General features: G+C 41.5%; 1 protein-coding gene across 1 annotated transcript in view; it reads left to right on the top strand.

Annotated features, from left to right (window-relative positions):
• WDR16 (WD repeat domain 16) overlaps positions 1-23,297 on the top strand; it is an 86,752-nt gene that overhangs the window by 6,638 nt on the left and 56,817 nt on the right. The window contains exons 2-7 of the mRNA XM_006863421.1: positions 5,027-5,226; positions 5,629-5,765; positions 9,748-9,876; positions 11,661-11,760; positions 12,754-12,870; positions 20,923-21,023. Coding sequence (XP_006863483.1) covers positions 5,027-5,226; positions 5,629-5,765; positions 9,748-9,876; positions 11,661-11,760; positions 12,754-12,870; positions 20,923-21,023 — 784 coding nt within the window. The remainder of the gene's footprint in view (positions 1-5,026; positions 5,227-5,628; positions 5,766-9,747; positions 9,877-11,660; positions 11,761-12,753; positions 12,871-20,922; positions 21,024-23,297) is intronic.

Consider the following 23,297-nt stretch of genomic DNA (forward strand, 5'->3'; position numbering starts at 1 on the left):
CTTCCGTTGCTTGAAAACATGGACCCAGGTACCGATCGCTTTCTTGAAGTTAATAGGCAGATTTCAGTAACAGTGAGATGTTACCATGAAATACGAGGGGTTTCAAAAAGTTGGTGGAAAAATGGAATTCAAACATAATGAAATTTTTCTATGAACCCTTTGAAACTTTCTTGTATATGAAGAAGAAAAGAGATGGACGACAGGCACAGCTCTCACTATCTTATTCCCAGGGCCAATCCCAATGATCAGAACCTTCTGCAGGTGGGTTATTATCACAACTGACAAAATGCCAACACCATACTCTTGTTCATCATAGGAGTAAACTTTTATGATTTGTGCATTTTGCTGTGTATGTGTGTATTTAAAATATGTCTGTAAGTTTATATGTAACGTTTCCAACCCCTAAAGACAAAGATAGGATTTATAAAGATGCCAATAATGAAAGGCAATGAATGGTTATAAGGAGAGAGGTATTTGACTCATATCAGAACCAACTTACTATGAATGGAGCCCCTTGATAAATCAGGGACTACTTGAAGTTGTAACTCTGTAGGAAAATTTTGCCAACCTCTGAAATAGATAATGAACAAAGAAATGAAAAATAAAGAAATATAAATGGTGTTGTTGTTGTTGTTATGTGCCGTGGAGCCGGTTCTGACTCATAGCGACCCTGTACAGGGTTTCCAAGGCTGTAAATCTTTACGGGAGCAGAAAGCCCCATCTTTCTTCCACGGAACAGCTAGTAGTTTCGAACTGCTGACCTTGCGGTTCGCAGCCCGGTTCGTAACCACTACAGTACTTGGTTGAATGCTGTCCTTTAAAAAAAAAAAAATCGATGGCCCAAAAAAGCAAACCACACCCACTGCCACAGAGTCTAATCCAAATCCCAGTGACCTTGTAGGACAGAGCAGAACTGCTCCTTAGGGTTTCTGAGACTGTAGGTCTTCACTTGAGCTGAAATTTTGGTGGGATCAAATCGCCAATCTTTCCATTTGCAACCCAATGCTTAACTATGGTACCACCAACGTTTCTCAGACCTGTGAATATGAATTTATTTGGAAACAGGGTCTTTGTAGATGTGACCAAGTTAAAATAAGGTTAAACTGGATTCAGGTATGCCCTAATCCAGTGACTAGGAGTCCTGATGTGGTGCTGTGGGTTAATGTGCTAGGCTACTAGATTGTTATGAACTGCAAGGTCGGCGGTTCAAGCTCACCAGCCACTCCTCGGAAACCCTATACAGGGTAGCTATGGGTTGGAACCAACTTGATGGCACTTAACAACAATCCAATGACTGGTGTCTTGATAAGAAGAGAGACGTTCAGAAGAAAATGATATGAAAATGGAGGCAGAGCTTTAGAGTGAAGGATCTATAAGCTTAAGATTGCTGTCAGCCACCAAAAATTGGAAGGGGCAAAGAAGGATTCTTCCCTAGGGCCTTCAGACAAACAAGGCTCTGCCAACTCCTTGATTTCAGATTTGTAGCCTGCAGAACTTTAACAAAACACATTCCTATTGTTTTAAGCCACCTGTTGTGGTTAGGTGCTGTCTAAACGGTTTTGGAGCCTAACACGACTCGTAACAATCCTATGTATCTTCAGCCATACTCACAGTGGACAAGTTGTTTTTCAAGACGACTCTACCAACTTGCCCTCCCTTTGGTCTACATCACCTTTAGGACTCAGTATCACCAACCTTTTTAAACATTAGCTATTATGGTGTAGGAGTCCTGGTGTGGCGCTGTGGGTTAATGCACTGGACTACAGGGTCGGTTTGAACCTCATGGTCGGTGGTTCAAGCTCACCAGTCGCTCCTTGGAAACCCTTTACAGAGTTGCTATGGGTCTGAACCGACTCAAAGGCACTTAACTACAGCACCAACAATTGTGGTGGAGGTGAAATGGTATCTCAATTTGGATTTAATTTGCATTTCCTTAGCTACTTAGGAAATTGCACATCTTTTTATATATGTGTTTGCTTTGTACTTTGCTGTATTATAAAATGCCAGCCCATTTCCTTTGCTTATTTTTCTGTTAAGCAGTTTGTGTTTTCCTTATTAATTTATATGAGTTCTTTGTATATTCAAGATATTGTTGTTGTGAAGTGCCGTTGAGTTGGTTTGGACACACAGCGACTTTGTATAGGGTTTCCAAGGAGAGACTGGTGAGCCTGAACTGCTGACCTTATGGTTCAAGGAGACTGCAGTTGTTGGGCACATTAGCCAGGTGTTGGGCACACAGCACCACACCAGGACTCCTTTATTATTTGTCACAAATACCTTCGCCTGACTTTGGTTCATTCTGTCTTTTGTCTTGAGAAACTTTAAAACTTTAATACAGTTGGGCAAATATATCGACCTTTCCTGTTACAATTTGTTCTTTTTGCATCATGGTTAAAAAGCAATTTTCTACACCTGTGCAGGCATCGAGTCTTGTTTTTCATAATGAAGTCTTTGGTTTACCTGGAATGTATTGTTTTTGAATAGTGTGAGGTAAGGTCCTAATTTTACTTTTTTTCCATATGGATAGTCATATGATTGTTTATAAGGAGACTCCAAATAGGAAAAAAGTTTAAGTATATATTTAAAAAGAAATAGCCCCCAAAAGACAAAGTTTAGTATTGGAAGAATTTAGTGCATAAAGTAAACCATCATATTAAAGTGAAAAGAAGAGGTTATGTAAGAACTATATTCAGTCATTTGGAGAGGGGGCAGGGAATCCATGTCAATACTAGAATCACATTATGCACCAAAATGAATTCCAGAGGGAGTTAAATATGAAAAACGAAATCACTTTAAAACCCAGAGACAATATTAATAAATATTTATGACTCTTCTGATGGGGAAGAAAATAGCAACAAAAAGAGATTGAAAACACCCAACAACAAACTGAATGAGAAATGTGTGAGATCCTTATGAAAAAAAAAGGAAAATGCTACTGGAAGACATAAAAGGAGACTTAATGGGAAAAAAACATGCTCTGTTAGGGGAGAAGCGCCTTAATATTTCCTTATAAAAACTATTTCTCTTTAAATCAACCTATGCATTTGATATCATCCCAATAAAAATACAGGCATGATTTTTAACTAGGCAGTCTGACTTCAAAGTTTAGGTTGTAAAAAAATTTGCAAGAATAAGATTTAAAAAAAGCCAACTCAAGATGAATACTAATGGAAGACCTTTGTCCATTTCACATCAAACCTTACTAAGGAGCTCTGCTAGCATAGTCGTTACGAGTCAGGATGCTAACCTCAAAGTCAGCAGTTTGAAACTACCAGCCGTCCACTGGAGAAAGATGAGGATTTCTGCTCCCATAAAGATTTACAGCCTTGGAAACCCTGTACAGGGTCGCTATGGGTCAGAACCAACTCCATGGTACACCATCACCACCACTACAAAGGTTTGTAAATGTTAAGGTGGCTTTTGGCAATGATCTGAAGGATGGGGAGCTGCCTGAGGAATGGGGTGACAATGTAGAAGATCCTGGGTTTCTTCAACGTGCCTGATGGTTACTTAGAACTGAAACCAAATGTTTATATTTACCAAACTTTTGCCTGAGGTAGTGGATTCACATTACACCTAAGCCTGTGCCTCACTCAGACAGGTTGCTGAGGGTGCCAAAGGCATTGGTACCTTTTAGAATCACGAGAACTGGCCTGAAATCATGATCTCGTCCATGAAGCAGCATCACATTCTCTGGGACCTGCAAACAGCATCTGTCTTTTATTAATTTCATTAATTAATTTGTTGTTAATTAATCTTCTTCCAATCCTGATGCCACTTTCTTCTTCACATAGTCCAACATTTCGGATTATTTGCTCAGCATACAGATTGAATACGTATGATAGAAAGATACAACCCTGCCATGATTTTCCTGATTTTAAACCACACAGTGTCCTCTTGTTCTGTTCAATGACTGACTCTTAATGTCTGTGCAGGTTCCACATGAGCACAATTTAGAGTTCTGGAATTCCTACTCTTCCCAAATGTTCTCCATAACTAAACACAAATATGCAGGTAACCGGGAGTCCTGGTGTGGCACTGTGGGTTAATGTGCTGCACAAGACCTCTTTAAATTATTCAAGAACAAAGATGTCAGTTTGAGGACTAAGGTGCGCCTGTCACAAGCCATGGTATTTGCAGTAGCTACATATGCATGTGAAAGTTGGATAGTGAATAAGGAAGACCATAGAAGGACTGATGCATTTGAGTCATGGTGTTGGAAAAGAACACTTGAAGGACCATGAACTGCTAGAAGAACAAACAAATCTGTGTTAAAGGAAGTAAAGCCAAAACGCTCCCTGGAGGCCAGAATGGGGAGACGTCGTCTCTTATATTTCAGACATATTGTCAGGAGGGACCAGTCCTTAGAGAAGGATATCGTGCTTGGTAAAGTGGGAGGGTGAGCAAAAAATAGGGAAAAGCCCAATGAGACGGATTGGCACAGTGGCAACGGCAATGGCTCAAGGTGAACAATAAATGTGAATATTGGGCAGTGTTTCCTTCTGTTGTGCATAAGGTTGCTATGAGTCGATGCTACCTAAGAACAACAACAACGCAGAAGAGCAGGGTTCGATTCCTGGCCAATGTACCTCATGCTCGGCCAGCCACCACATATGTGTCAGTGGAGGCTTTCGTGTTGCCAGGATGTTGAACAGCTTTCAGCAGAATTTCCGGAAGAGGAAGAATGGCCTAGTGCTCTACTTCTGAAAATTCTACAATGAAAACTGTAGGTGTTTTGACAACAGTCAAATTCCCAAGGAGCCATGGGGATGGCACAGAATCCAGAAGCAGCATTTCATTCCACTGTGCATGAGATCACCACGAGCCAGAGAGCTGACTTGGCAAGCACCAGCCAACAGCACACTATACCAAGCTCCTTATCAATGGAAGAGAATTACCTGTTACCCACCACCTTCTTTTACTTATACTGAGACTTTCTGCAAAAACCTTTCTTTGTTGTGTTCAAGTAAGCAATTATCAGCTACTTCTGCATCTGATTATTACTCTAATCTTCTCTGTCTTTTAGGACATGTACCCAACGGTCTGAAATGTCATCCCGACCAGGAGCATCTGATTTACCCTTTGGGCTGCACTGTCCTCATTCAGTCAATAAACACCAATGAACAGAATTTCCTACACGGCCATGGTAACAACGTCTCCTGCGTGGCTGTCTCCAAGAGTGGGGTTTACCTGGCCTCTGGACAGGTCACCTTCATGGGCTTTAAGGTGAATGGATGGAAAAGAACTCATCGTGACTACATACAGAGGTGCCTCCAGACAGAAACGGCCTTATTTCTGGATGTTGATTCTACTTGGCCATGTGTTTTTCCCTCTTCTTTCATCATACCCTTGACTTTTCTTTCTACTTACTTCATTCTGCCAGGCTAGGAATGAAGGAATCTGATGTTTTCACACCAGTTGCTGTGGCTTGTGTCTGATGATGCACAGGAGAAGAAGTCGTGGCTTACAAAAGATCTCGGTGTGGTTGCTATCATGTGTGTAGAACATGATTTAATCTCTTGAGGCATGATTTATTACTGATGATGACCTTTCCACCGAGAGGGTAGCTATGTTCGCAGATCCTTTAAAAGCCTGTCTGTGTTGCTGACAGTGTGCTCTTCCTCCCAGGCAGACATCATTCTGTGGGATTATAAGAAAAGGGAGCTGGTTGCTCGGCTGTCCCTTCACAAGGGCAAAATTGAAGCTCTGGCCTTTTCGCCAAACGACTTGTACTTGGTATCACTGGGAGGCCCAGACGATGGAAGGTAATGATCTACACAAAGGTACTATTTTTCCACCAGGTATATTTCTGCAGGTAAGTGTCAAATACCCTCTCCCATCTAGCATTCTCTTTTGACTCATGTGGCCTGTCTCTTTTTGAGTGTACTGTGCAAAAAACCTGTGGAAAAAAACCGTATCATAGAGCTTCTCAAAACTAACCACCCATTGAAATCAACTAGTCCACCTACTGCCAGGGAGCCGATGCCATCATAGTCATCTAGAGGACAGAGTGACGGTGGTGGTGGTAGTGTGCCATGGAATCAGTTCCGACTCATAGCGACCCTGTCTGTATAGGCTTGCCTAGGCTATAAGTCTTTACGGGAACAGAAAGTCTCATCCTTCTTCTGCGGAGCTGCTGGTAGTTTCAAACTGCTGACCTTGAGGTTAGCAGACCAATTCGTAACCACTATGCTACCAGAGCGCCTTATAGGACACAGCAGAGCTGCTCTTTAGGGTTTCTGAGACTGTAAATCTTTATAGAAGCAGACAGCCTCATTTTTCTACTGCGGAGTGGCTGGTGGGTTTGAACCACTAACCATACAGTTAGTAGTTCAATGTTTATCACCCACTGCATCTAGAAAATGATTAATGCCTGGGTCCCACCTTCAGAGTCTGATATAATTAGTCTGGGGTCCTATCTGGAAAGCCAAACCAAACTCAACCCAACCACTGCCATCAAGTGAATTCCAACTCATAGTGACCCTATACAGGGTTTCTGAGACCGTAAATCTTTACGGGAGCAGACAGTCTCATCTTTCTCGTCTTTAGCATGCCTGTCGGGATTGAACCGCTGACCTTGCAGCCCAACGCCTAACCCACAGTACCACCAGGGGTGCCTGGTCTGGGGTTTAGGACTTAAAAGACTTCCCAGGTAATTCTAACGTGCAGCCAAATTCAAGAACCACTGATGTCAAAGAGAGACATCGTCGGCATTGTCATCATCACTGTTGTCAGCTCTTGCCTTCATAGAGAACAACTAATTTTTAAAACAACAACAACAAAAAAAAAAAAACTGAGCCTCCTGGTGAGCTACACATGTTGCTAAACACTTTAAATGCATTATCTCATTTCAGTCTCACAACAACACTGTGAGTTGGGAGCTATGGATACCATAGGACAGATAAGGAACCAAAGTCACTAGCTAGTAAAGAGCAGAGCTGGGATACAAACCCTGTAGGTAGCAGGTGTCCAGAGGTGGTGTTTAAAAATTTCTTTACCAAGGCATGATCTTTGCCCTCAATGAACTTAAAGTCAAATATGGCAAGCAAAGAACACATATTAACAACAACACATGAAATTGTTTTTGTTAAGTGTCATTGATTTGGTTCCAACCCATAGCAATACTGTATAGGGTTTCTGAGGAGCAGCTGGTGAGCTTGAACCACTGACCTTGCAGAGCACACCGACTTTGCAGTCCAACGCAGTAACCCACAGCACAAAACCAGGACTCCACACCTGAAATTAGGGGAATGGAAGAAAGCATTATATTAGGGAGACTACTCAATGCAATAAATACTCCTAAGTAAATACTAAAAGGATGTAGTTGTTAAGTGCCAAGGAGTTGGTTCCAACTCATAGCGACTCTGTATAGGGTTCCCAAGGGTGACTGGTGAGCTTGAACTGCTGACCTTGCAGTTCAAACCAACCTTGGAGTCCAGTGCATTAACCCACAGCGCCACATCAGTTTAAAGAAAAATAACTCCAAGGTTTTAATACTTTGGTTTACTTTTTTATGTTTTCTTAGAAATGTGCATTTATATTTACATTTATACAGTCATATTTATTAAATACAGAGACAATTCTCTTAATATATAGTAAGTCTCTTGAAATATATCAAGATTTCCTCCTTTAATAAAGCCTTTAATAGAGTGATTCCCTCTGCCTCTAAGTAACCACACCTTCCCTGAGCTGTCGCTATGTGACTGTTTTGGATGAGAAACATATGCAGAAGTGTTCTAGTAAAGTTCTAGTAACATGCTCAGCTCAACTTAGAGCAGTTGTTTGCAACCTTGGCTGCACATTAGAATCATGCGGGGAGCTTTGAAAACTGCTGATACCTGAGTCCTACCGCAGAAGATTTTGGCATTTAGCTCATCCTCATCCATGTGCCTTGCCAGAGATCTGCCAAAGCTAGGCCTTGGGGGAGAGAAATGGGCCCTTTACCAAACTTAATCTGCAAAACTATTCATCTTCTCTATAATTGTAAATTTGATTTTCTAAAATTTGCTTGCAGAAAATCTAGGGAATGCTGAGAAGTCTAAAGAAGGAAGGAAAAAGAAAACTTGTGGTATTAGGAAAATACAATAGACCCATCCCTGAACACTCACTGTTTTGGACAATCATGGGTCAACCCAAACCATCTGGCTTCTACACAGAGGACAGTAACATTAGGAGTTGTTGTTGTTAAGTGCCGTCCAGTCGGTTTTGACTCACAGCGACCTTGTATAGGGTTTCCAAAAAGTGGCTGGTTTGAACCACTGAACTTGCAGTCCAAACCAATTTGCAGTCCAGTGCTTGACCCTACAGCGCCACACAAGGACTTTAGGTCTAAATCATATGATTTCAGGGAGCTCTGGTAGCATAATGGTTATGAGTCGGGCTGCGAACCGCAAGGTCAGCAGTTCGAAACTACCAGCTTTTCCATGGGAGGAAGATGAGGCTTTCTGCTTCTGTAAAGATTTACAGCCTCAGAAACCCTGTACAGGGTCACTATGAGTCAGAACCGACTCCACGGCATACTACTACCACCACCATATGATTGCACCCAGAAAGGAGGACATGTAATCCTAAATGAGTGCTTCTTGATGTGGGGTCCCCAGATCCATCAGCACCAGCATCACTTATGAGTAAAGCAGATTCTCACGTCCAGCGTAGACCTACTCAATCAGAAGCTCTGGAGTCATCTGCTGTAACACTCCCTCCAAGCGGGTCTGATGCACATTGATGCTTTCTAACACCGCTTTATATTAACCTCTTTATTGACTCCCCCCCCCCTTTTTTTCTCTCTTTTCCATGGTGTTGTTATATGCCATCTAGTCAGTTCTGACTCACAGCAACTCTGTATAGGGTTTCTGAGAAGCAGCTTGTGAGTCTGAACCACCGAGAGAGAGAGAGAGAGAGAGAGAGAGAGAGAGAGAGAGAGAGAGAGAGAGAGACCTGGTATGGTGCTGTGGGCTAATGCGCCAAACTGTAAAGTTGGTTTGAACCACAAGGTTGGAGGTTCAAGCTCACCAGCCTATCCTTGCAAACCCTAAAAAGGGTTGCTATGGGTTGGAACCACCTCAACGGTACTTAACAATATCATTGTTATTATTAAGTACCATCTTGTTGTTATGTGCCGTGGAGTCAGTTCTGACCCATAGCGACCCTGAACAGGGTTTCCGAGGCTGCAAATCTTTACAGGAGCAGAAAGCCTCATCTTTCTCCCGCAGAACAGCTGGTAGTTTTGAACTGATGACCTTGCGGTTCGCAGCCCAATTCGTAACCACTACACTACCAGAGCTCCTTTAAGTACCATCTAGTCAGTTTTAACTCAAAGCGATCCTGTATAAAGTTTCCAAGGAGCAACTGGTGGGTTTGAACCTCCAGCCTTTTGGTTAGCAGTTCAATGCTTATCCTACAGTGCCATACCATGACTCATATATACATGTATTTTCTGTAACATTTCCCCAAAGAAATATTGTACATGGGATAAATGGGTGATAAATGTTAATGTCTTGCATATCTGAAAATGTCCTTATCATCAAACTTGATTGAAGGGTTCCCTGGACTCTAGTCCCATAATCATTTCCCTTCCAAAACTGAAGTGTTACCCCATTTGTCTTCTAATGCCCAGTGTTATTGAAGAGCCATCAGTGTCATTTTAAAAATATATACGCACACTTTCATTTTTCTCCTTTCTGAAACCACTAAGATAGTTAGTTGTTTGTTGTTCTTAAAGCTCATTCTGTCCTCTTGTTTTGGCAGTGTGGTGGTGTGGAGCATAGCAAAGAGAGACGCCATCTGCGGCAGCCCTGCAGCAGGCCTTAACGTGGGGAACGCCACCACCGTGATCTTCTCTGAGTGCCAGGATGAGATGTTCGTCACTGCTGGAAAGTATGTGCAGTGCTTGGCCTTTTCAGAAGCCATAAATCACTCTGTCCAGAAAAACACAAGTTAATTACAATCTGGAGAAGCACGCCTTTCATCCTGGACAAATACCTTATACCATAACTCCCATGGTTTTGTAGTCACTGGAAATATTTTTAACTGGCAATGCTTTAAATGTGATTATTGAAAATCCTGTGCGACCTATTGAGATATTTCTGCTTATTGGTAAAATGCATTTCAGGCTCTGGCTGTTTGTTTGTTTGTTTCTGAGAACATATCATATCAAATCCATGTTCACAGAGTAATCTGCTCAGACTTTCTACTACCTGCTCTGGATTTACCCACTGCCATCAAGTTAGGTCTGAGTCATAGTGATGCTGTGGTGGTGGTTATGTGCTGTGGAGTCGGTTCCGACGCATTGCGACCCTGTACAGGGTTTCCGAGACTGCCAATCTTTACGCGAGCAGAAAGCCTCATCTTTCTCCCGCTAGTAATCCTATTGGACAAAGTATAACTGACCCCCAAGGTTTCCTAAGTCTTTACAGAAATAGACTGTCACATCTTTCTCCCATGGAGTGGCTGGTAGGTTTGAACCATCAGCCTTTAGGTTAACAGACAAGTGCTTAACCACTGATGAAACGATAGTTCGTAAATGAACTGTGCCAGGAAGATTCCGCTGGTTAACTATGAGCTGCATGAAATCAGCTGGAACCAGCTTATGGTGGCCCCACTGGAGGCCTGAACAGAAGCCAACATCAGGACAACAAAAGAATGTAATTTAGCAATTCACTTAGCAGAGCCCTGTGTAGAGTTTGATGTGAAGATTAAACATGTCTAACAACATCCTTTTTTATGTAAGTCAGAAGATGAGTGCTCAGATGTAGGTTTGGTAGACCCATCCTCTTCAGCCTTCATGAAAATGTCCCTGAGGTCTGGCATCAGTGAAAGGCACACATTATTGGTGACTATTCTAGTGGGATCCTGGTGTGGCGCTGTGGGTTAATGTGCCAGACTACAAAGTCATTTGAACTGCAAAGTCGGCAGTTCAAGCTCACTGGCTGCTCCCAGAAACCGTATACAGGGTCACTATGGGTCAGAACTGACTCAACTGCACTTCACAGCAACAAGAACAATTCTAGTGGGAGTAAAGAATTTTCGCTGTTCTAGATCACTATGTTTTCACTGCACCTTGTGACACGCAGCATGTATTTGTTCCAACGAAGAGGAATGATAAGACCATGAAACTCATTTGTTGTTAGAACCGTGGAGTTGGTTCCGATTCATAGCAATCCTGTATAGAGTTTCCGAGGTTGTAAATCTTTCTCCTGTGGAGTGACTGGTGGGCTTGAACTGCTGACTTTGTGGTTCACAGTCAGTATTTATCCTACGGAGCCACTGCACTCCCTAGGAAACTAACTGACCAACGTCAAATCTAGCTCTGTCCTTGTTTTTAAAAATTCTCTCAAAACTCAAAGCCTTGCAAGAAACATTGGTTTGCTCTTTGTTTATTTTCTTCTTTGTTTGCCTGCCCATTTTCAATATAGAACACAGAGCAGGCATTTCAGACACTGAGCTCTGCTATGTATAAGCTATGTGTAAAATCTACTTCATAGGATTGTTGTGAGCATCAAATGAAAGATGTTAAGTAGTAACGCGCAACCATAACTGATCCTCAGAGATGTTTAGTCCTCTTCCCATCAAGTCCTCCTTAAAGAGAATACAGAAAGTAAGGCAGAGCTGACACGGTGCCCACATAAGGATTCGTTTGATTGTGAATTCTTTTTTTCTAGTGGGACAATTCGAGTATGGGAACTAGATCTCCCAAATAGAAAAATCTGGCCAACGGAATGCCAAACGGGACAGATGAAACGGATAGTGATGAGCATCACAGTAAGAATGACTTTATGTGTTCTTTTTTGTGTTTGTGTTTTATTGTGAATTATGTGATAGTTTACACGGGAGAACATTAGTTTTACATTCATACTATCTATATCGTTTCATTGCCATGGTTACAATCCCTTCCATGCATCATCAACCAACCAAAGGGTATACCCTACAAGCCTGCACCCCAGTCGTCATCACACAGTCGCTCTCCCTCTCTCGATCTAAAGTCCCCAACAGTTCCATCTCTCCACATCATCATCTCTGCCTCCATCTCAGGCATCACTGCTTCTCTGGATAAGGTTCCGCTAGCCACATTTCCCCCTTGATGGTCCCAGGGACCTCCGCTCCTAGACTGCAGAGTTAATCACTCCCCTCCTTGCTACAAAAGTCTACCTTTACATTTCCAACCCTCACAATCAGTCCTGATAACAATTATTTTATGTGTTCTTTTAATTAACGGCACACATTCTTGAACACAGCACTGACCAAAATGTGTATACGTGTGTGTTCATGTATGTACACGTGTGTGTGTGCGCATGAATCTTTGTGTGGGTGTGTGTATTATGTGAATATGTGTGTTGGGGGGTCTTTGGGAGGTAAATGTCCCCTCGGTACTTATGGTAGAGTAGCTGTGGATGGAGAGATGGTAACCTGGACATAGGGCAAGGAACCATACTTAGAAACCTATGGACACAGAAAAATTACACACCTACGTGGAAATGACTATGGGAGGGCTGGGAGTGAAAGGTGAAAGCAGAGATATTAATGTCAAACACAGACTTCTAGCGAAATGCACACAGGTTAGTCAGTCTAGTACCTTTTTCAGATCTGTGCTTGGCGGGGTTCTGCTCACTTGGGCACTGCCCTAACACACCTTTGAGCCTGAAGACACAGATGTCTTTCACCATGAGCACCCTTGTAGGTCTCTGTAGGGCTTCAGGGAAAGCTCATCCCATCGTTGACCATGGGCGCTAACGATGTATCACTCCCCTACTCCAGATGTCCGAAGACGATAGCTTTTTCTACCTGGGCACCACAACTGGAGACATTCTGAAAATGAACCCCAGGACAAAACTGCTGACAGACACTGGCCCCTTAAAGGAGAAATTCAGTTTGGTGCGTAGAGACTATTGGGCACTATTTTGCCCTCTTGTTTTCTGTTATTTCTTCCTTCTACAGGGAGCACTGACTTTAATTAAGAAAGAGTCTGTGGACAAAAAAAAAAGAAAAAGTCTGTGTTGTGACCAAGGCTACCTTTGTAAAAGGTGCCTTGACTAGGTCTCTGAGCCCTGGCTTCCAGTTAATAGCCAGGGCAAAGGTGTTTCTGGCTTATCCATGGGAGAAAGATGAGGATTTCTGCTCCTATAAAGACGGACAGACTTGGAAATCCTATACAGGGTCAATTTGAGTCAGAACCAACTCCACGGCACACCACCGCCACCACCACAGGCGTTCTTAGGAGTCCTGGCATGGTGCCATAGGATAAGTGTACGACCTCAAGGTTGGGTTGAACTGCAAGGTCAATGGTTCAGACTCATCAGCTGCTCCTCAGAAACCCTATGCAAAGTCACTATGAGTCAGAGCCATAACAACAACAACAAGGTGATGAGGATGGTTGCAAATACACTTGGCTTGTCACTGAAAGGCTGACCATTCAAGTCTGCCCACAGACATCTCAGTAGAATGACCTGGTAATCGACTTCGGGAAAATCAGCCAGTGGAAAGACCTTGTGGAGCACAGTTCTCCCCTGACACACACACCTGGAACCACCATGAGTCAGATGGACTCAACAGCCTCTGATTTTGGTGTCTTCAGTTTGCAATCAGACCACATCTTTTGTCACATATTCAAGACAAAAGGCCCATGGCCCTGTGATTTCTGATCAATTAACTCCAGTTGCCACAGGTAAAAGAAGTATGCACTTTAACCTTCAAGATTGTGTTTGCATTTTTCCCTAAGTTACTAAGTCAGATCTTAGATTTTAGTTTCAGCTGATGTACTAAGTCGGTGAAAAAGACCTAGAAATTTTTCAGTTGTGTATATTTGCAGAATTTCTAACAATTCTAGTTAAAAGTCCAGTGAGAGACTGTATTTTAACCACAGTAAAAAGATTAGGGTCAAAAGGACAACTTTATATATTAAGGGTTGTTAGTTCCAACATCCCCAAAAGTTCCAAGGGCTGTTTCTGCTAAACTTTGAAAGATTGTACTAAGTTTTGACTCGACTTAACAGCAGTTGGCTTTATAGGAATGCAAGAGAGCTATAGTATATAGGTAGAGACCCCACAAGAGGTCAAGGTTTTTCTAATTGTTTCTAGGAAAGAGATTCCAACTCGTATTAATAGAAAAAATCAAAGAAAATCAGATTACAGGAAGGTCAGACTCAGACAGAACCCTGCCAGTACCACCTCCTGAGACGCCTCCAACAAAACCAAAACCTAACTAGTCCTTGAGTTTATTTTAACTCATGGAGGCCACATGTGAGTCAGAGTAGAACTGGGCTTCAGAGCTTATGTTTTTCATTGTCAAGTCTTTCTTCTGGAGCACTTCTTGGTAGACTCAAACCTTCAACCTTTTGGTTAGCAGTTGAGGGATTAAATGTGCCATCCAGGGACCCACAAGACACCTGCAAAGGGCTCCATAAAGTAATAGTTGAAAACTACTGGTCCAGTAGGAGTCCTGGTGTGGCGCTGTGGGCTAATGTGTCAGACTGCAAAGCTGTTTGAACTGCAAGGTCGGTGGTTCAAGCTAACCAGATGCTCCTCAGAAACCCTATACAGGATCGCTATGGGTTGGAACCGACTCAACAGCACTTCACAACAACAACAACTGGTCTGGTAATTGGTTGAATGTAAAACTGATGATCTTGTCTGTTAACCTTAATTCAATTCACAATAAAACATTTTAAAAAAAGAAAAAGAAAACTACTGGGCTGGATATTTCTGATTTCCTAGTGCACGGGACCAAATGCCTGTCCTGAAAAGGTAGCTGGCTGTTTTAGTATATTCAAACCTTTGGCATTTATGTCTGTTAGGGATGCTTTAATTCATTCAGATCAGGACAACTTCCACAAAGCAGTGATTCCAAGAAACCTTCTATATGGGTAGAAAGAAAGTAATTCTTGTGGGATGAAAAGCGTAACCCCAAAGACTTTTGGTTTGAATGCCAAGTGATCTTGGACAGTTACCCATTTTGAACCTCTTACTTCTATGATTAGAAAGATAAAGAATTGTAATAGTCTGCTGTTGTTACGTACTGGTGACTCTATGCATAATGGGACTGGATTATTGTGATCCATATAGGTGTTTGTTTGTTTGTTTGTTTGACTTTTTATTGCAAATTGAGTGAAGGTTTACACAAGATCATCAGTTTTTTACCTTCAACAAACCATACACTTTGTTTCATCTCAATGATTCCAATCCTCTGGATGAAACAACAGTTATTCCGCTTCCTCCCTGTTGTTCCTAGTTTCAATCCACCCACCATCCCATCCCTTCTCAACTTTGTCATTAAATACATGTTGCCCTTTTGAACGCTTGACCATTACATAGTGAGCACACCTTATTAGTGTTGCTGTCCCCACTATATACTTGTCTACTACTTGGATGACCATTGGGCCATGAGGGTGAGTTCCTTTCCAGACTTGAAGGGTGGTTGAGGACCATAGTATTGGGTTCCTCCAATCTTTTCTGACCAGTAAGTCCAGTCTTTTTTTTTTAACAATTTTGAATTTTGTTCCACCTTTTCTCCCACTCTATCTGGAACCTTCTAACACAATCCCTTTCAGAGCAGTTGGTAGTAATAGGTGGGCACCATCTAATTCTCCTGGTCTCGGAGTCCTGTTCCATTAGTCCGTTGGACTAATTGAGTCCAATCATCTTCAATTCTCATCACCCTTCTCCCACACATGGAGAGACCAATAGACCTTAGATGGCTGCTCCTGAGTTTTTAAGATCCCAGACGCTACTCACCAAAGTCGGGTGTAAAACATTGTCTTTGTGGATTATGTTATGCCATTCGACCATGGTGTCCTCTGAGACTATGGTCCTGAGTCTCCAGACCCAGCAAATTGTTGCCATAAGTATGACAATATCTAAAAAGTTTTCATCATTTTGCCCACTTTATGCTCCAATAGATTCATAGTTGTATTTGCAGCAAAGGTGAATGTTATTGTTGTTAAGTGCCGTCGAGTCTGTTCCAACCCATAGCAACCCCATATAGGGTTTCCAAGGAGCAGCTGGTGAGTTTAAACTGCTGACCTTGTGGTTCAAACTGACCTTGGGGTCCAGTGCATTATCCTGCAGCACCACACCAGGAATCCTGCAAAGGTAAATATCCATATCTAAACATCATCTTTCAGACCCGTATATATTTGTTGGTATACCCCAACTCTTCCTCCCATACCCATTCAGCCAGTGTATCTATCCATGTATCTACCCACAGAACACTGTTGTTCCAAGGTTGTGTATATAACACTATTTACCTCTATTCCCTTTAGCCTTTGCATACCTTCCTCTGTCTTCACCTCATTTTTCTGGCAACGTCCCTCTTCTTGTATATTGCCCACCGCGTCACCAAGTTTACATGTGTCCACCCTCTAGCCAGTAAATTATTCTCCCTTCCCTCCCACCCCTGGTATCCATTAAAGACTGTTTCTTTTAGCATGAAAACTTTTGCTTTACTTTTATAATAGTGGTCTCATTCAATATTGTCCGTTTGTGATTGACTAATTTCACTCAGCGTAATGTCCTCCATGGTCATCCATATTAGGAGATGTTTCACAGATTCATTGTTATTCTTCACCATAGTATTCCATTGTGTGTATGTGCCAACATTTGTTTATCCATTCTTCAATTGATGGGCACTTAGGCTGCCTCCATCTTTTTGCCATTGTAAATAGTGCAGTGATGAATATCAGTGTGCATATACCTACTCATGTCCTGACTCATTTCTTGTAGATATATACCAAGTAGAGGGATTCCTGGGTCATATACAGTATTGCTATTTCCAACTTTCTGAGGAAGCACCATACCATTTTCAACAGTAGTTGCACCATTTTACAGTCCCACCAGCAATTTAGGAGGGCCCCTGTCTCTCCACACCCTTGCCAGCATTTGTTTTTTGTTTTTTAACTTTACAGTTAATACTGGGGTGAGATGATATCTCATTGTTGTTTTGATTTACATTTCTCTAATGTCTTAACAATTGTGAACGTTTGTTCATGTTTGTTAGTTGCCTGAATGTCTTCCTTGGTGAAGCGTCTGTTCATGTCCTCTGCCCATTTTTCAGTTGAGTTATCTGTCTTTTATTATAGAGGTACTGCAGTTTTCTACACAGTTTAGAGATTATTCCCTTGTCTTATATGTCATTGCAAAACTATTTTTCCCACTCTCTTTTTAGTCTTTTGATACACATAAATGTCTAATTTTTCAGAGGTGCCAGTCATCTATTTTGGATTTTACTTTTAGTATGTTTTTAGTTATGTTTGACAGTGCATTTATGCCAGGTATTAGATCCCCTAAGTTTGTCCCTATTTTATCATTGATGATCTTTGTAGTTCTAGGTTTTGCATTTAGGTAGTTAATTCATGTTGAGTTCATTTTTGTATGTGGTGTGAGATATAGGTCTTGTTGCATCCCTCTGCAAATTAATTTCCAGTTTTGCCAGCACCATTTGTTGAAGCGACTATCACTTCCCCATTTAATGTGCTTTGGCCTTTTGTCAAAGATCAGCTGACTATATGTGGATGGATTTATTTCTGGAGTCTCAAATCTGTTATTTATGTATGTTTCATTGTACCACTACCAGGCTATTTGGACCACTGTGGCTATATAGTAGATTTTGAGATCAGGGAGTGAGAAGCCCCCAAATTTGTTCTTGTTAAGCAATGTTTTGCTTATCTGAGGTCTCTTTCCTTTCCATATAAGGTGATCAGTTCTTCCATCTCTTTAAAGAATGTCATCGGAATTTGGATTGGGATTGCATTAGACTGAGATTGCTTTGGGTAGTGTTGACATTTTCACAATGTTAAGTCTTCCTATCCATGATTATGGTATATTCTTACTTTTTTTAAAAAAATTCTCTTTTGATTTCTTGTAATAGTGTTTTGTAGTTTTCTTTGTATAGAACTTTTGTTTCTCTGGTTAGATTTATTCCTAATTATTTCATCTTTTGGATGAGTATCGTGAATGATATTGTTTTCATGATTTCCTTTTCAGAGCTGTCTTTGTTAGTGTAGAGGAATGCAGTAGATTTTTATGTACTGATCTTATACCCTGCCACTTGCTGAATCTTTCAATGAGTTCCAATAATTTTCTTGCTGAGTCTTTGGGATTTTCTATGTATAGGATCATATCATCTGCAAATAAAGAGGGTTTTACTTCGACATTTTGGATGCTTTTAATTTCTCTTTCTTTCCTTATAGCTCTGACCAAGACTTCCAATACAATACTGAATAGGAGTTGTGATAAAGGGCATCCTTGTCTGGTCCCTGTTAGCAAAGGGGATGTTTCAGTTTCTCTCCACTGAGAGTAATATTGGTTGTTGGACTTGTATATATGTTCTCAATTATGTTGAGGAATTTCTCTTCTTTCCTTTTTTTTTTCTTAATTAAAAAAATTTTTTTTAATTTAAATTTTATCAGGAATGGATGTTGGATTTTGTGAAATGCCTTTTCTGCATCAATTGATACAATCATGTGGTTCTTTTCCTTTGTTCTATTGATGTGGTGGATTATGTTGACTGTTTTTCTAATATTGAATTCCACTTGGTCATTGTAAAAGATTAAGCATTCAACTACTAGTCAAAAGGTTGGTGGTTTTCCCAGAGACATCTTGGGAGACAAGCTTGGTGAACATCTTCTGAAAAAGCCATGACTTAAAAAAAAACCTGTTTAGAAATTCTATTCTGCACACACGGAGTTGCCATGCATCAGAATTGACTCTGTGGCATCTAACAACAACAAATACAAAGGTGTCGATTTTTAACACATTCAAAATATACAGGTGGTTTTAAGGGGGTCATTGTGTGGTACAAACAGTTAATACACTCAGCCTCTAACTGGCAGGTTAAAGGTTCAAGTCTATCCAGAAACACCTCAGAAGAAAGGCCTGGTGATCTGTTTTTGAAAACTCAGCCATTAAACACCCTCTGAAGCACAGCGCTACTCTGACACACTAAGGGTCACTGTGAGTCGACTTGACAGTGGACAGTACTGATTTTAGGAAGGAAAGTGGTGAAGCATGTTTATTTTTTGCAAAACATGAGAGCAACTTCTGGGCATAGTAGCTCATGTTGGCACTGAGCCATTTTGTCCAGCTCGAGGGTACACCATGGGCACCAGGGAACTTCATGGACACCATCCAAGCAGCACTGATGTAACCTGGAATAGGTCTTGCATTGGCTCTTTTTTTTGGTATAATTTAATTTACTTTGCTGTTGAGAATATATACAGCGAAATAGATGCCAACCCCACTGTTTCTATATGTACATTTTAGTGACATTGATGAGATGCTTTGAATTGTACAACCATTCTCACATGTTTTTCAAAGTTGTTCCTCCCCTATTGACATAAACTCAGGGCCTCCTAAGTAGGTTCCTGTTTAATCTTTCCAGTTGCTGTGGTCAAAATGGGCCCATACACAGAGTTCTTAAAGGAGCACAGTGCTCAAGGCAGACCTTTATTTTACCAGTTAAGCTAAACTATGGCTTTAATAAGGAGCTCTGGTAGCGTAGTGGTTACAAATCGGGCTGCTAACCTCACGGTCAGCAGTTCGAAACTACCAGCTGTTCTGTGGGAGAAAGATGAGGCTTTCCGCTCCCGTAAAGATTTACAGCCTCGGAAACACTGTACAGGGTCGCTATGAATCGGAACCGACTCCACAACACAACACAACAGGAGGGGATTTGATTTAAGGTTTAAAGATTATCCCAGGGCAGTAGCTCCAGGGGTTCTTCCAACCTTCATGGTTCCAGGAAGTCTGAAGTCCATGAGAATTTGAAATACTCTTCTGCATCTTCCCTCTTTTGAGCAGGTTCCTTCCATGCAATCTTTGATGAAAATGTTTAGCAATAATACTTGCACTGACTTTTTTTTTTTTTTTAACTTTTTATGATGAATTGAGTGAAGGCTTATAGAAAAGATCATCAGTTTTATACTCAACAAATCTTATGCTTTATTTCATCTCAATGACTGCAATCTCCTCCATGCAACAACAGTTATCCTGCTTCCTATTTCCCTTCTACTCTCATTCCATCCCTTCTCAACTCTGTCTTAAGGGAAATGTTGCGCTTTTGATTTTGAATGAGTTATATCTTAATAGTGTTGATATCCTCCTTATATACCTATTGCTTGGCTGAAAATTAGGTCACGAGGGTAAGTTCCTTTCCATATCTGAAGGGAGGTCGAGGACCATAGTCTCAGGTTCCTCCAGTTTCTTTCTGATCAGCAAGTCTTTTTTTTTGGTAATTTTAAGTTTTGTTCCACATTTTCTTCCTTTCTATCTGGGACCTTCTAATGTGATCCCTTTCAGAGCAGTTGGTAGTGGTATCTGGGCACCACTTAGTTTTTCTGATCTCAGAGTCGTGGAGATTGATGTTCACGTGTTCCATTGGTCTGTTGGGCTAATCGATTCCAAGCATCTTCAATTTTCAAGGAGCTCTGGTAGCGTAGTGGTTACGAATTGGGCTGCGAACCGCAAGGTCAGCAGTTCGAAACTACCAGCTGATCCACGGAAGAAAGATGAGGCTTTCTGCTCCCGTAAAGATTTACAGCCTTGGAAACCCTGTTCAGGGTCGCTATGGGTCGGATCCGACTCAACGGCACTTAACAACAACATCTTCAATTTTCATCAACATGGAGAGACCAAGCCTCACACTTTAAATGACAGTTCATGAACTTTTAAGATCTCAGACACTGCTCACCAAAGTAGGGTGTAGAACACTGTCTTTATGGACTATGTTATGCCAATTGTGTATGGTGTCCCCTGAGACTAGGGCCTAGAAGTCCCCAGGGCCAGGAACTCATTATCTTAAGATGTTAATAATGTCTAAGAAGTTTTCCTCATTTTGCCATCTGTATGCTCCGCCACATTCATGGTTATGTTTTTGCATTGAGTCTTAATGATGAAACTGCTTGACCTTTTTATCAAAGGATGTTTCTTCCCCCAGGGAGTATCAGCTGTCAAATGCCTGAAGATGGGGGGTCTGTTATTGGGTTCTGGAGCTGGATTGCTGGTCTACTGTAAAAGCCCCAACTACAAAGCTATCAAGTAAGTTCTGGGCCCCAGAGGGTTGGGATGAGGGATAATTGTCAGAGAGGTTTGCTTAAAGCCAACTAAGTGATAGTCCTGGTACACTGCTGTGTGTTAATGTGCTGTACTGCAAGATTGGTTTGAACTGCAAAGTCGGTGGTTCAAGCTCACCAGCCACTCCTTGGAAACCCTATACAGGCTCATTATGGATCGGAACCAACTTGATGGCACTTAACAACAGCAACAACAAAGTGATATTAGCAAACTGACATTTGCTAAAATAATTTCATTGTACTATTAAAATGAGGAGTCTTGGTGTAGCACTGCGGGTTAATGTCCCGGACTGCAAAGTCGGTTTGAACCACAAGGGTGGTGGCTCAAGCTCACCAGTCACTCCTTGGAGACCCTATACAGGGTCGCTATGAGTCGGAACCGACTTGATGGTACTTAACGATAGCAACGCTAAAATGAGAGGACTCCTAGTGTGGCGCTGTAGGATCAACACTGAACTGTGAACCTCAAGGTGGGCAGTTCACACTCACCAGCTGCACCTCAGAAACCCTGCCGCATAGAGTTGCTATGAGTCAAAACTGACTTGGCGGCACTTAACAACAGCAATATTAAAATGAGAACTCAAATTCATAATAAATGGTGGTTTTCTTGCCAATGAAAAGACAATAGTTTACACTGAACCAAGTCAAAGTAGTCTATTATTATAAAAGGGGACATTGTCTTTTTAATCAATACATATATTAAGAGTATTATATGAGTGGTCAGAAAGGAAATGTGTTGTTATAAAGTTATCCAACAAATAACTTCACATTTCAAATGTTTCAAAATCAGTTTATTCGACAGAATTTCTTTTTGTTCTACTCAGTTATGCTACTAAGTAAGCTGGGACCAAGAGGCAGCCTTCAAATACTCCCTGTTGTTGTTGTGGGCTGTTGAGTCAGTTCCAACTCATAGCAATCCTACACATAACAGAACAAAATGCTGCTCCATCATGGGCCATACTCACAATTGTTGCATTTAAGCCCATCGCTGTTGTTACTGTGAACTTTTTGGGTACCTGTTATACCTGTGTCCTGGTATGGCGCTATATAGTATGAGCACTGGACTGCTAACCATAAGGTCAGTGGTTCAAGCCCACCAGCAACTCCTTGGAAACCCTATATAGGGTTGCTATGAGTCAGAACTGACTCGATGGCATTCAACAGCAACAACAACATTATGTGCCATAGGAGCCCTAAGAGCACAGTGGGTTATGCATTGAGATGCTAACTGCCAGATCAGCAGTTCAAATCCATCAGCCACTCCAAGAGAAAAAAGACGAGGCTTTCTGCTCCCATAAAGATTTACAGTCTCAGAAACCCTCTACGGGGTTGCTATATGAATCAAAACCGACTCAACGGCATACAACAACAGGGAGGCTTCTAAGGTTATCTCTTAGTCCCAGCCTACTGAGCAACATAACTGAGCATAGCGCACAGCAGAATGAACATGGCTGTAGATGATCGGGATGCTAGTTCTAGAACATTCCTTCCTGGGCTCCACTAGTCTCAGGTCTGGCCTCATGTGCACACTCAATCCCAGGATGCTTTACAACTCCTGGAGCAGAATCATGATTACCTACTCTGCTGGGAGAGCAAGTCTTAACTGTAGTGGATTCTGAGTTGGCTCCAAACTGCAAGGTCAGCAGTTCAAATCCACCAACTGCTCCATGGGAGAAAAATGAGGCTTCCTACTTCCATAAAGATTTATAACTTCAGAAATTCTATATAGGATCTCTGGGAGTTGGAACTGACTCCACGGCACACAGTAACAGCAGCAGCGTTATATTCCAGATACCGTGCTAGTCATTAATACATTTTAATACAAACGCTAATATAAATAGCTAACATTTGCTAGCAATTTCTGTGTGACAAATACTATTTTGTGTACTTATCATGGATTATCTAATTAAAATAAATGAAATAAAACTTTATACATTGTCATCAATACATATTTATTGAGCACCTCATCTATCAAAACCAATGTGTTAGGTAATATTTAAAAAAAGAAAACAGTGAAAAAAAAGAAAAGATATGGTGTTTGTGCTCCTGGAATTTATAATCTGGCTTGGAGATAAAGTGTACATATACACACATATTCATATGTGTGTGTGTGTGTGTGTGTGTGTGTATTCTTAGATCAACTATCAACACTCACGAAAGCAGCAGTGAAGAGATCAAACGACGTATTGCGTTAGGCAAATCTGCTGCACAAGACCTTTTTAAAGTGTTGAAGAACAAA

This window comes from Chrysochloris asiatica, unplaced genomic scaffold, assembly GCF_000296735.1.
Source record: "Chrysochloris asiatica unplaced genomic scaffold, ChrAsi1.0 scaffold00054, whole genome shotgun sequence".
In the NCBI taxonomy this organism is placed as follows: Eukaryota; Metazoa; Chordata; class Mammalia; order Afrosoricida; family Chrysochloridae; genus Chrysochloris; species Chrysochloris asiatica.